Source organism: Lytechinus pictus, chromosome 7 (genome assembly GCF_037042905.1).
Source record: "Lytechinus pictus isolate F3 Inbred chromosome 7, Lp3.0, whole genome shotgun sequence".
NCBI classification, from domain to species: Eukaryota; Metazoa; Echinodermata; class Echinoidea; order Temnopleuroida; family Toxopneustidae; genus Lytechinus; species Lytechinus pictus.
The window spans coordinates 21,371,807-21,386,230 of NC_087251.1; the positions used below are offsets into that span (position 1 = coordinate 21,371,807).

At 35.5% G+C, this 14,424-nt stretch overlaps 1 protein-coding gene across 1 annotated transcript; it reads right to left on the reverse strand.

Annotated features, from left to right (window-relative positions):
* Positions 1-3,253: 3,253 nt before the first annotated feature.
* On the reverse strand, positions 3,254-13,889 carry LOC129264760 (myosin-2 heavy chain-like). Its single transcript, XM_054902703.2, has 7 exons — positions 13,538-13,889; positions 10,732-11,699; positions 10,173-10,346; positions 8,630-8,710; positions 8,150-8,223; positions 7,098-7,254; positions 3,254-6,201 (listed from the first exon to the last, which is right to left on the reverse strand). Exons 2-7 carry the CDS (start codon positions 11,560-11,562, stop codon positions 5,662-5,664), a joined length of 1,857 nt encoding a protein of 618 aa, XP_054758678.2. The 5' UTR covers positions 11,563-11,699; positions 13,538-13,889; the 3' UTR covers positions 3,254-5,661.
* Positions 13,890-14,424: the final 535 nt, after the last annotated feature.

Consider the following 14,424-nt stretch of genomic DNA (forward strand, 5'->3'; position numbering starts at 1 on the left):
ATGACCCTTTTTTTTTGCTTGTCAGATCGTATGTGGACGAAATGAGCTTCAATTTTTGTTGAAAACCTTTTTTTTTTGCTTGTCAAATTTTATGTGGAAATGCCCCCCCCCCCCTTGGGAGAATCCTGGATCCGTCCCTGATCAGAAGGGAGATAAATGCAAACGGCCCTATATATCCTTGCATGTGTTCTAATATAAAAGTCATGAAATACTGACTTCTTCCATTTTTTATATCATTTTAACCTCATTATCTCTTTTCATAACCGTACATTTTGTCAGATGGCCTGTCTTGGTGACTGAAAACAGAAATTATGTGAAATGGAATCTACCTTATAAGCTTATTACAGAAAGAGGATTTACGGCTTCAGACGGTGACTAGATTTTTTTTATCTTTTCCAACAGTTATCTTTATTTATTGATGTCATTTTTACGGACGAATAAATAAATCAATAATTATTATTGAGTATGAAACAAATACGCAAACTGTTTGCATGTCAACGTATTACAGAAAATGTTAGTTTCAAACATAATTTATGTAGCGTAACATAAAGTAAATACCTCGGAATATCTCGGCGCAAATGTTTGATTATAATACACAAGTGCAATGATTGCTAAGAAAGTTATTGCAAATGACAGTGATGAAATAGTTAACATGTATGTCTTCATTAGATATGAAATTCTCCAGTCTGGCAGTCTCAGTTCTTTCCATTTATTTATTGTTATAGTCGTTGATTGTGCAATGAATTAGGCAATAAAGTTGCGAGAGTCCTATTGACGAATATTTTTTTGGTTTATTGCCACTTCGTCTACTGCCATTTTGTCCACTCACCACATGGTCTAATGTCATTTCGTCTACCATCAGTTGGTCCACCATCCACATCGTCCAATTATATTTTGTCAAATAGCCAGTTGGTCTAATAACCATTTCGTCTATTATTATTTGCTATAATAGCCATTTGGTCTAATTGCATGTTTTGCCAATTAGTCCAATAGCCACTTTGTACATTTTCATTACGTCTATAATTACCATTTAGTCCAATAGCCAACTGGTCTAAAGGCAAATGGTCGAATGACCACTTGGTCTACTTTCATTTTGTCTATGTTCCATTTGGTCTCATTGCAGTTGGTCCACTGACACTTAGTCTAAACCCGTTTCGTCCAAAAATCAGTTGGTCTAATTTCCATTTGGTCTAATCACCAATGGGTCCAATTGCCATCTCGGCAAATCATCATTCGTCCAATATTCATTTCGTCTACAATCATAAATAGTCTACTACTACTAGCAGCCCTATACGTGTTCGGAATCTGTGTATGCCTATTGCTGACTCGCCTCCTGTTTCTCTTGTGATTTGTTATTAATTTGCACCTGTTGTTTTGTTAATCTTTTATACAATTGTACACTATTTCAAGCTCCATTACAATAATGTCCTTACGCAAGATGATGTATCTCATTGAACAGGCAATGCCAGCACGAAGCACGATCTAGCGAAAAATGTATGATATGGAAGAATTTATATTTTCCTGGTCTTCCCCTCATGTTTTATTTAGTTGTCTTCCTCCTCTTATTTTACCTATTCCCTTTTCTCCCCCTCCTTTCCCACTTTTCTCTCTTTTTTTCTTCATTTTTGTACCACTGATAGCTTTTATTATTATTATATTATATCATTTTACCATTCGTATTTATTATTATTAGTACTATCATAATTTATTACTATAGGGCCTATTATTACTATTATTATTTATCATTATTATCATTGTTATATGATGATGATGAATGATGATTATCATTTTTTAGGTGTGCAAAAAAGGATGGGAAATTCCAAGTCAAAGGACCCTATTTCAATGTTATCATTTTAACCACTCCACCCCCACCCTTGTGTGTGCGCGATGTGATAGAGAGATAGACAGCGGGGGGGGGGGGGGGGGGCTGTATCGTGGTACCGCATCATTCCATTTCTGATAGTAAGCCTAATTATCATCATGATGTCTTAATCATTTATTTTATCTTCAATGAATTCAAGGTATAATTAAGAAGTAATTTCGCCGCTCCCGCTCGGATAACGCAATGTATTTGTGTTAGACAGAATGGCTGTTGGACCAATTGGCTATTTGACTAAATGACTATTGCACGATTTTGGAATTGGACGAAATGTTTACAAAGAGTTGCTATTGATCCGATCAACCACACCTATGGAAAGCCAGAAACGACAATATCAAAAATGCATATTTGCTAAAAATATATTCTAGATATTGATATATATTCATAGATTCATTGTTTTCTTGAAAATTCAGTGGGTTTCTATTTGCTTAGAAAAGACACTAAACAAATTTCCTGTTGTAAAATTATGGCATTGTTGGATTTCCATATTGCCGTGGTTGATTGAATCAATCGTAACTCTTTGTAAGACGGGGTCCTGATTCCGATGATCGAGATTAAAACGGATTAAATTTACCCCAAAAGAGATCGAAAATAAATTAATTATCAATCTCTACTGTTCACGGTGGATCATTGTGTTGATTGCTATCATTTGGGCCACCTTGGCCATTTTGCTTAGTGTATATAATTCAAATACATGTAAGTAGCCCTATGTTGATATTCCATCTGGAGATGGGGCTATATTAGAAAAGTTCATCTGATGGTATAATTTTACCCTGGCTCCAAATTCTGACTTGTTTTCGCAAACATTGCCAACGTGTTTTATAATTCCGATGTAATTCATACCCTGAACATTTCTAACAGTTTACAAAGCCGCATTTGCCACTGTGACCAAACTTTCTTTTATGACGATGAGCATGATGAAAGCTTAAACTTACACAGAACTTAAAAGACTATGGTTATTTCCAATTATTATTATTATTATTTTATTATTATTATAATTTTATAGAATATCAGACTCTATAATGTAGGCCTATAAACATACACCCCCGCACACATCCTGACACACGCCAGCACACCCCCACTCGACTCCGATAATTTAAGATTCAATACTTTTGGACTTTAAATATGAATGTATTAATACATTAATATGAATCGTACATAGCCGTATAGCATAATCAACTTATATATTTTATACATTTAAAACAATACGAATATAGAATGAAATTGCGTTAGTAATATAGGGGGTATTGTCATTAATCAAGACAGAGCCGGTCCATACTTTTAAAACTTATTCATCCACACTTTTATATCATGCTGGCATTCATCTTCCCCATTTGATATCAAGAACAAAGAAAACACATCTGAATCATCTCATGTATAATCATTTTTTTTTCTAATATTATTGAATTGTACTATTATTTTCCTTGCAGAAAAAATTAACAGCATTAATGTGTTCGGAACAGATACTTCATTAAAGCGTGGCGGACTCTACTTGGTTAATGCTTCCCCAAGAATACCGACCGTTGTCCGTCGAAGCATTTAATCCAAGAATCATTAAAATCTAAGAATACATATCATGTGAGATAATACAAATGAATGGCATCCAAACAATATAAGTGGAGTCATTTCCGATATGATGTATTATGATACAAATTCAAATGCAGTATGGGCAAAATATGAAGAATTTTTGGTTAATATTTTGCGACAGTTTTAACACATAAAATGTATTACAGGTAACATCATTAAACATTCAATTGATTGCTTTCATATTCATGAATTTCATCGAGTATGGTAATAATAAACTATATTGCGAATGTAACACGAAATATTATAGGATGCTCCATTTGATACTGTATGCTTGATTTATTTCCGTATTGTGAACATTTCATGAAGGCACTTTCACACAAGACATTCATTGACAGCTATAGCAATTCCTATCCAAAGTTCAAGGAATATCAGAGAGTCAAAAGGAAGACATTGCAAACAAGTTATGTCAATAGCAGTTACGGACAGAGATACATGACGTCATGTTTTTCAAGGGGGGGTGACCGTGGATCCACTGCACTCTACATTTAATAGTGAGTCACACATAGATCACCCCCCCCCCCCCTTTCTTCCCGAACAGGTTCGTTCGGGGCTTGTATCTACGCCAGTGAAGCAGTAATCGCGGTGCCTTTATTGCAATTGTGGAAATGATCAGGTTGCTGACCAATGCTGTCATCGTCGCATATTTTTTAAGCCAATAATGAAGGCTATATTCTACAAAAGGTAGTGGAATTTTGATATGCTGTAAATGCCCTATTTTGGTGTACAAATTGCCAGTTAGATTCTTACTATATCGATAAAATTATTGCAATCACTTCAGTCGCTCAATATGCAGAAATTGCTATAAACCACTCAGAAATTCCGAAAAGTAAAGCATGGTCATGAGATAAATACTTGAAGAGTTTGACATTTTGAAACAAAATGAGTGGCGCAAAATTATCCGCTTCACCCATTAGAATGCAAGGGCGTGTATCTAGACTTTTTCGCTGAACTCATTTGGAAATTTGTTAAAGTGTGTAGTTTCTTCATTACTTTTGTAATTATTTTCATTACCATAATATTATCATTATTATCAGCTTCATCAATTACATCATCGATGTTCATGGCGACTTTAATTATTATTTTTATGAGTATCATCAATAACCAGGATGAATGATATTTATTTCAAAATACCGGTTGGGGTGGGGTGTGCCCTCACCACAGGCGTGCAGCCGCGTGCCAGTGAGCACAACCCTATTCTTTACGCTTCATTCAAACGTGCGTGACGTTTTTCTTGTCTTAGAGCCCATCTCAAAATTAAGTTCATTTGAGAAAAATGGAAGCAGTATCTTACAAACACAACACTGATTATTATATCGAAAGCGGAGGTAACTTTAATATAAAAATTTATAATTATTTGGCATATGATAGTTTGCATGGTTTAACAAAAATGATAGCAGGTTAATATTTACGGGAAATAATAAGTCATAATTATGAAGTCACACACTCAATACTGCGTTTAGGTCACATAGAAGGTTTCTTATTGGCCATAATTGCCTTTCAAATCTTCGTGCAATTTGTCATGATGGTGATAAATATACGTCACGACTATTGTATATAGCGACATTTACTATTTTTTGTACTGAATCGATGCCCCAAGGCCGTGCAATACATCAACAACAACAAAAATTGTGACATCATTATTAATACGACATCGGGAATTAGTGTTCTTTGGAATCAAACAATGAAATTAATTTGAACCTTTTATTACGTCAATTGATATTCTAAATCACTGTTCCAAATAAAAAATAATTAAGTGAGGTCCCATAATCAGTTATCATCTTTTATGTTTTTGAAATGGGAAAGTTTTGAGAATGAGCAACATCCAGCTACATAAAAACGGTCTGAATGGGCTTAACATTTGAAACTCCTGACAAGTGCAGTCAGAGTATTTGGAATTTACCCTTGTGTGAATTGGAGAATATGAGCTTACGCTGTACGCAACTATCACAATTGAGCTTTAAAACCAGTTGGCAATGGGTGATGAGTGGATGGATGGGTGTGACGTGGCATTGTACCCCTGTACTCTTTTGGCGCACAAGAAAAGATTCTTTATATTCATATCCCCTTAAACACATGCACACTCATCTTCTACTAATACAACCGCTTTGCACGCTCGCTCTCGCTCTCTCTCAATTTTTCTTTACATGGGTAGTTTTACCCATCCAAGAAATCCAGGATAAAGTAGTAATTCCTCATCACATGAGAGCACACACAGAACTTTTCTCACTGTTCGATGAACCCAACGATGGAGACTTTCGCCTATTAGTCCCTTCACCTGAAGCACCTGATGTCGACGGTTGGCAACCGTCCTCTCCCGACTGAGAATCTACTGCGCTTCTTGACGCATGACTTCTCCTGCCGTATTCCTCGGTCAACCCTTGCTCTTGCACACTGCTAACAGTTTTTGCTGATATTCTACTGGTCGAAGGACTTCGCGTTGAAACCCCACTGTCCTTTCCTAACATTTTCCTTCTCAATGCCGCCTCTTGGTTAATACTGAGGTGATCTTTGCCTAACTGGCGTCGTGACGCCCGGTCCCTCTGAAGTTCTTCTATGCGGCTCTCAGCTGATGACGAGGCAACACTGGGACGGTGTCCGTTGATAGGGGGTAGAGAATGCTGGTTGAGATGGTTCTGTTTTGGACTACCTAGTTGACTGAGGGCAATCACTAATTGGTTTTCGAGTTGCTTTATTTTCTTTTCGTGGTTTTGTGTTTGGACCTTAGCCGAGTCAAGCTTAAGAGGCAAGTGTGTGAGATAAAACTGTTATTAGTTTATTATCCTTTATTAAGATTACTAGTATAATGGTTAGGGAGCTTCCTAGCAATGATTTACTAGCTATTTATATTTGTATGATTTTTAAAACATGTTTGAGAAACAGAGTAAATATTTCATGATACAAATAACCTGATTATATTATTGACATTTTGAATAAAACATATTGTTGCGTAATTTCGCAATGCAACCTTTCTTATTTATTTTCGGCCCTTTTTTCAAAGAAAGACTTTATTAGATATTTCTCCACAAATCATGTAATAAAAATACAAATTGCATGTAATACATAAATAGTATTATTCATATATAGAAAATCAAAAATTTAAATAAGTTCGATTTGACTGGATCCATCAATATCTACAATAAACTTAATTGTTTTGCACATTCATAATGCGAACTAACTCGTGTTGATTATTTTGATTTCTTTTGAAATGATGAAAACGATAGATAACCTTTTGAACATCTAGTAGAAAATATATAATATTTAGCATATAAATATAAAATTAAAAGAAGAATAGTTTCCACCTATAGTATTCCTAGTACGAAATCATTAAAAGATAACTTAATTGCACTTTTAAGAGTATATTTTTAAAATGAACAAAAATCGACGAGTGAAGGGGCACTCCAAAATAATAAATTCAGTGTGTTTTGAACAAAAGGAACACAAAACAGTTTCGACACTTGTATGTTCATATTTAACTTGGGGGAAGGGGCTAGTAATACCGATCAATAAAGAATAGATAAAGTATGATAAAATTTTACCTCGTCTTATCATCGTGATCGACATCAAATCTTCTTGAGTGTATATCTTATTCATATATCACCCCTATCTGTGTCTTATCTTAAAAGAAAATTACCTGTATCTTCAATGAATCCAGTTGCTTATGTAGGTTGGCATTTTCATCTTCGGTCCGTGCTAGGTCTGCCTGACATTTCAGTAAATTCTTTTTCAAAATATAGTCCTCTTGATCCGTGGTAGCTTTTGAGTAACTTGCATTCAGTGAAGTATCAGCTCTGTTCACAAGAAATGAAATATATTAAGCAGTGGTACTCATTCCAGAATCAACAAATATTTTAGTACGCATTTCTATGGAATTCTATCTTCTTCATCCAATGTTCACGAGACAATTCGTAACACATTATTTATATAGTTTAATTCAAATCATTCTCGTTTCGTCTTTTTCTTCCCATTTCATTCCAAAGTAACATTTGGCCACTTCGATCATAGTCCTTTCTTTTAACAGTGCCTAAATGACATAAGTCTGCCCATGATTCATTAGTATAATTCGCCCACTCTTCCCTTCTGAAAATACTGTTAAATCTTATATTATGGTAATAAGGCAGTTGATAGAGGGCGTGGAAATGGTTTGGCAGCTTTCGATCTCAATTGAGTTTTCTTTGTTGTCCCACATGCTTATATCTTGATTGAAACATTTATGTATTAGCTGATTAGCAAATTATATTAACCTGCGAAACATAGCCAGTCAAGAAAAAATGAAATTTGTACACTCTAAAAAATGAAATGTTAAATCAACATTCGAAAGGTTAGAGGAGTGACGACCTTTTCCAAATGCTACATCCAACCTTGCATAAGGCTGAATCCAATATTTTAACTATTGGGTCATATCATTTCAAGTGGTAAATGCAACATTTATAAAAACGTCTGACAAGTCCTTTCATTAAACGCTCTCCAGTACTCGCTGTTGTCATGAAAAATATGCCACGGATAGAGTGTGAAATCTGATAACGAACAAAGATTGGTTAATCGTCATGTGATAATAACATCCCAAAGAGACTTTACATAGGGCCTATAGTATTTATTTATTTAATTACCCCACCCCCCCCCAAAAAAAAAAGTAAATAAATGAATTGAACGTAATACTTGCAACAAATAGGCGTTTACACTTACTTCCGTTTTGAGGTGTCCGCAGTCTCCAATTGCTGCCGTTTTATTTCCAATTCATTCTGCCATGCATCAAGTTCCTTTATGGATGGTAATAAACATGCATGCAGTTCGTGCTATTAGTATTGCAAAGTCAAATTTGCTTTATTTCATTTTCACAGAACAAAATAAAATGGTCGTGTTACTATCATAGTCATCATCATCATAACGCCACTATCGTTATCCTTGTTATTGAATATAATTACGATTAGTATCATTATAATTAATCATAATTACAATTAATAGTATTATTACCGTGATTACCACTAATTGACTTTTAATATCATTATTGTCATCATCGTCATTATCATTATCTTCATTATCAGCGACATAATCTTCTTCTTTTTCTTCAATATTATTATCATCATCACAATCATCGTCATCATCATCGTCGTCATCATTACCCCTACTCTCATTTTTTTGTACTTCAATATTTATCATACTTACATCATCTAACTTCGTAATGTCTCTCTCTTTGCTTTTACATAGCTCTTCTCGCATGTTGAGAAATCTCTCCATTTCCTCGATCTATTGTGGCGAAAAATAAATTTAAAAAAGAATAAATCCTCAAAATCATGAGTTTATCGTTCCAATCTTCTGAGTTTCGTTCAGGTCGGGTTTCCTTTTCTAAGGAAATTATCAAATTGCTTTAACTTTTTTTTCTTCCGTGGACCCACATATTATGTTCATCGGCGTGTATATCACAAACCGGGATCACAAACAAATCGTTTCACCTGCATTAAATGACAATGTTTTCTCTTAATAGCAGTGTTCACTCTTATAATACAAGAAGTTCTTCTAAATTCCATGTTGGTAAAGTCAATAAAGTGTTTATGTTACTATCCATAAGGCACTCAGGCCCATCTTTATTGGAGCTCCCTTCCCTCATCCATTCTTGTTTCACCTTCTCCAAATGAATTTTTAAAAAGACTCAAATTATATCTTTTTTATCTCACGATTTGGATTGTTGATTATTTGAACAAGATCCTTGCTTTGTATTTGTAATGTATTTATATGTATTTCTATGCATTTGAATGTGTATTTCAGTGTATTTATATGTAGGCCTATTCCAATTGCTTCTAATATTCCTTTCTCAAAAAAATGTTTTAAATTCTTTAATTCTTCGACTTTCTCTCGTAGGATTACTGCCTCGACAAAAACTCAATTTTTTGCAGTATTCCTCAATTCCATCCTTTTCTTGACTTGATATCTCTGTTCATCATTTTATGTATTGTAAGCATGTCCTGAGCATGTTTACATGTATATCTTTATAATGTCTTTCTTTTGTATTGATAATCTGTTATTATGCCCACGTGTATTTTTTTGTACATTTCTTTTCATCAGAATTGAAAAGAAATGAGTGGAAAAATAATAATTTGCATGTACCACATTTTTTTCGCACTGCAGATTGCGCTTTGGGGGCACCTTTTCCTGTATTTGTGTGTATTTGTTTCTGAATGAACCACTATATAACTCGATATTTGTAATGCGTATACCGTACCCATTTGAAGAAAATAATGAGGGAGATAACGCTCTGCATGTATCAATTAATTATATCTTGTCGCTGAAACATTTGCTCATTCTTTGAAATCATCTAATATTACAAATCTTTCCTTTTCAGTTTTCTTGCTTGAGAGCAGTTGCGGGACATAAGAGGGCAGATGCGGAAGCCCCAATAAACAAACAGAAAAAAGGGGCACATAAAGAGGGGTTATAGAAGAAACAATGATAAAGGTAATAGATAATAAAGAGAGGGCTTGGTCCTGGAACTATAAAAGACAAAGTTGATGACTTATTTTCATGACAAAAATAGTGTCACCTGTTAGTCACCCCCCATACTTCGCTCCCTCACTGTCTGAAGGATGATTGAACAGGAGAGAGGGATATATTATTGGAAAGGGAGGGAGAGAAATAGGCAGTCACGGAGAGGGGTGGAGGAAGGGCGAAGAAAACAAAAGACGTACATACAGAAAAAAGAAAATTGTCTTACGTCTGTTTGTTGTTCGATGCAGTCTTTGAATCGCCTGTCGAGGTCGTCTTCGAGCTGTCCAAGATCACTGATGCGGGTACTGAGACTCTCATACTGCTCCTGTAGCTTTAGGGAACTCAATTCTTCCAAGTAATCCTTCCGGTGCTCACTCAGATCTTGCTCGTATTTACTTATCTGAAAAATAAAACAGATATCAATTAATCCACGTTTATTGCCAGATGAAACACTTAAGGGGCACCTTGCACAGATCTAGGGACACATGCCTGCCCCCCCCCCCCCCCGATTAAAAATAAATAAACATTTGAATATAGATATGGAAAGGCTTGAAATAATCGTCAAAAACTTTGTTCTAAAATTATTGTGACGCATTGTCGGAACAAACAAAAATACTGGATATTATATACAATTAATGAACAAAACTTTTTAACAAAATCAGAGCTGTATCAGCTGATGGTTGAGATGTTTCAATAAAATCTATTCTAATCCAAATACATGTACATAGTAAACCAAAAGCTGTAATGTAGAATGAGACTAAAAACCAAATATACAGAAAACGTACCTCTTCTTGGAATTTAGTCCTGGTTTCATCTAATCTTTTCTTTAGCATCTCTTTTTCAATTCTGTACTGTGATTTTTGCCTCTCCAGTTGCCGATTCATGCGATCTGTCTTCTTGCTGTCACTTGTATCCTGCTGCTTCTTGATGTTCGCAAATTGTCCCTGGACGGCATTACTTTCTTTGGTCTTTGACACATCCAAATCGGTTGTAACCGGATGGTTATTTGAGCTTGTGGATGTGATATCCTTCTTTTCTTCAGTATGAACAGCATGTTTCACTGAGTCACTCTGACTATCTTCTATGGGAACATTATCATTATATTCAGTTCTACCTTCACTGGGACATTCTGCATGTTTAGTGTCAATTCCAGATGCATGCTGAATGGTCTCTTCAGTTGGAGTTACCTGGGAAACTTCCCCAACGACTGTCGAATCGTTTAAGGAATTGCCCAGGCTAAGTCCCGAATCATCTCCCGAAACAGTGTCTTTGGGTGAATGTTTGTGATGACGGGCCTTCGATCGTTTCTTTCTAATGGAGGAGGATACCACGATGTTTTCATTACTTTCAGAGCTGTCTTCTCCGGATCCATCATGTCCTCCGCTGGTCGCTCCATGTTCAGAGTTAGGTTCACCTTCAGGATTGCTTCGACTTCGATGACGATGTCTTTTCTTTTTACGATGTTGACTGTTGTTCCTTTCGCTTTCGGTATTATCTCCGACTGGCATCGCCCTAGTAGAACTGCTCGTGTCACATACATAGTCTTGACATGGTTCAGTTGAGTTGATATCCATTTCATGATAATTTATAACGGTTTTTGCAGGATTCCCCATCATGATTGTTCCATCCCTCAAATCAGCTATAGGACTACAGGGTCAAGAAGAGTGTTGACGATTTTGCCGAACACCATGATGTATAATAGTGTACATGTAGAACTTCTTCAAAGTGAACCATCTGGTATCTCCCGAGATTCCTGCAACAATTCAAAGTACAGTTTAATGTAAATTGTAGTCATGGAAGTAATGTTTTTCTTTGTTTTTGTTTTTTGCAAAACATGCATACATAGTGATTATCTGATATTATTGATTGGACTGTTTGGAATGAAACTTTATTCGACGAAAATTCGTGAAACAAATTCCAACAATTATTATTGATAAATGTTCTCATTAGACTTTGCACCACATAAAACTGAAGAAACAAGTGTTACTAGTTCATAGGCAATTTGAAAAAATAGAATGAATTTAAAAGAAGTCTAATAATATCCCCTCAAAATCAATTCAGGAAACACATGCTTGGAGCACTTGATATGGCCGCAGGCAAAATTTTAGTTACTGGTTTTTATCTCTTTGAGTTGCCAACTTTGTTTATATTCCGCTTATGTTTATAATCGAATGTGAATGGTTGTATTCCACCCTCTTTCAGTTTCGACCTTCCAATGTTGAGCAGCCCCTTCTCTTCTCACTCGTATTACCATTCTCGCCTTCCTGCTCTCTTTCTCTTCCTAACAGCTCCCCTGTCTTTATAATATCATTCTGTCTCTCTCCCTCTTTCTCTCACTTTCTCCCTCTCACTCACTCCAAATCTGTTGTATCGCCAATGCACTACATTTCATGATATACTTTTATTGTATGAACAATTATATTAACTGAAGTGGCTATCCTGATGAAATAAAACTGGAAATGAATAAATAAAAAATAAATAAATAAACAAATATATTAATCCGGACGCGTAATCGTTATTGACATCAATTCCTTTATATCTCCCAGGGGGTTGTGAAATCGTTTGAGGCCACTACTCGGAATGAGGTTCGTTGATCAGAAAAAATGATATAAAAACGACCCTTTTTTCATGATACATAATAGATTAATTTACCTCTGTTCGTAAACACAAAAATTGTAAAATATAAAAGGAATTCCTATATGAAGTTTTTTTTCTATGCACTGGCCGATGTAGGAGGTAGGGATGGGTACGTGAATATCACAGATGTTGTGACTCACCGAGTGTTCCATATGTTGCAAATAAAAATGATTTACTCCATTTAAACCAAATAAAAATCATATTGTAACCTTTGATCTTTGTTTATTGGAAATTGTTTCGTTGCTGGTCAAATTTCAAGATCAAAATGTCCTATATATAGCAGACATCCAACGCCATATCTAAATGACGTACGGACAGCAAACAAATCCACTGTCATAAACTTGCATACACGGTCGACCTCTACTAGCATAATAGGCCTATGTGAATATATTATTGTGGCTTGTGAAATTAAAATTAACTAGATAAGAATAACAGTCTAGATGCTGGGTCAATTTATCAATTTGCCTTTTCAATCAACAGTACATTATGATCATCTTTGTGCATTGCAGATGTAATAACAAGGAATAAAAACAGAAATTAAATGGGACACAATGCCCCCATAATATTCTATGTTAATAGTGAAATATGCATCATTGGGAAATGCATAGATCAGGCCCATCATGATTTTTCGAATCACGAGTTATGAAACATTTAATATCTATATAGATGTATGGTACAGGGTTTAAGGGTATAATCATGGACTAAACAACATAATCCCTTTACTTAATTATCTTCCACTGGCTGTTATGTATATCACAATAACCTTAACTGAAGGAGGCATAAGCTCGAACAAAAAAGAAGAAGGAGAAGAAGAAGAAGAAACAATATCTAAATCACACTTTTTGCAACTATACAATGAAGTCTGTATTGACTTTAATCTTTCAGACAAAATTTGACGGTGCTTAATTTTTCTGTGTAGGACCTACATAGTCAATTAGTCAATTATCCGCTTACCTTTCTACATTGGACCACGATTCCGTTCGTTTATCATCTGAATAAAATAGAAATATCCCATATCTCCACATGTCATCTAAAATCAATGCAACATTATCTTTCGCATGAACAGCTAGCGATGGATGTCACTTTTAAATGAAATATAATATATCATGCTGCTTATTGTCCAATGTATTTTTAGGTTCTTCAAAAGCAATCGATGTTCGCGTATACACAAACTACACAGCACACGCATTGGTTTTATTTTGTTCCATGCTAATTAGCATGATAAGAGGAGGTTGCTAAGCGTCCCCGCAGCTTTTAGAGTCAACGGGGCGTGAGGTAAATATAGTAAAGGTTTGCGATCTTGTGCACTGGACTGTGCCCGGTGGCTGTGCCTTTTCATGCTTTCAATCCTGCATTTTTTATATCGGTCAGTTCAGATGGCAGGGGGAAAAGAAAATCTTTGGTCTAAAAAGAGAGATGTTTTCGCAGTGCCTATTATCATGATAGGATTATATATATGTTTGTGGATATAACTAAGCCCGCGAAATATTAAAGAAATCCAACCGAGTCCGTCAGGGCCCTGGGAACGATTTTTGACTGGGGGTGCGCTCAGTGATGTCAATTTGACAAGCAAAGAAAAGGTTTCACTACAAAATGGAGGTCATTTTCGTTCCGAGCAATTTCACAAGCAAAATATGAAGATAATTGTTACATTTCTCCATTTTGTCACATCTTCAAGAATTCATGGGGGTGTTGCCAATGGAATATAATAAACACAGCATCCCCATGCATGCAGCACTCCCGCTTCCCAGAGCCATGGAATCCGTCCATAAGCATTGGCTGCACTTTTTTGTTTATTGTTCTTTTTAAAATAATTTCAACGCTATCATTGTCAATCATAT

Coding starts and splice junctions, on each gene's coding strand:
- LOC129264760 (XM_054902703.2), bottom strand. CDS start 11,562: ATGATGGGGAATCCTGCAAAAACCGTTATAAATTATCATGAAATGGAT. Junction 8,224..8,629: donor ACATTACGAAGTTAGATGAT/GTAAGTATGATA, acceptor CCATCCATAAAG/GAACTTGATGCATGGCAGAA. Junction 6,202..7,097: donor TGGATTCATTGAAGATACAG/GTAATTTTCTTT, acceptor TTGCCTCTTAAG/CTTGACTCGGCTAAGGTCCA.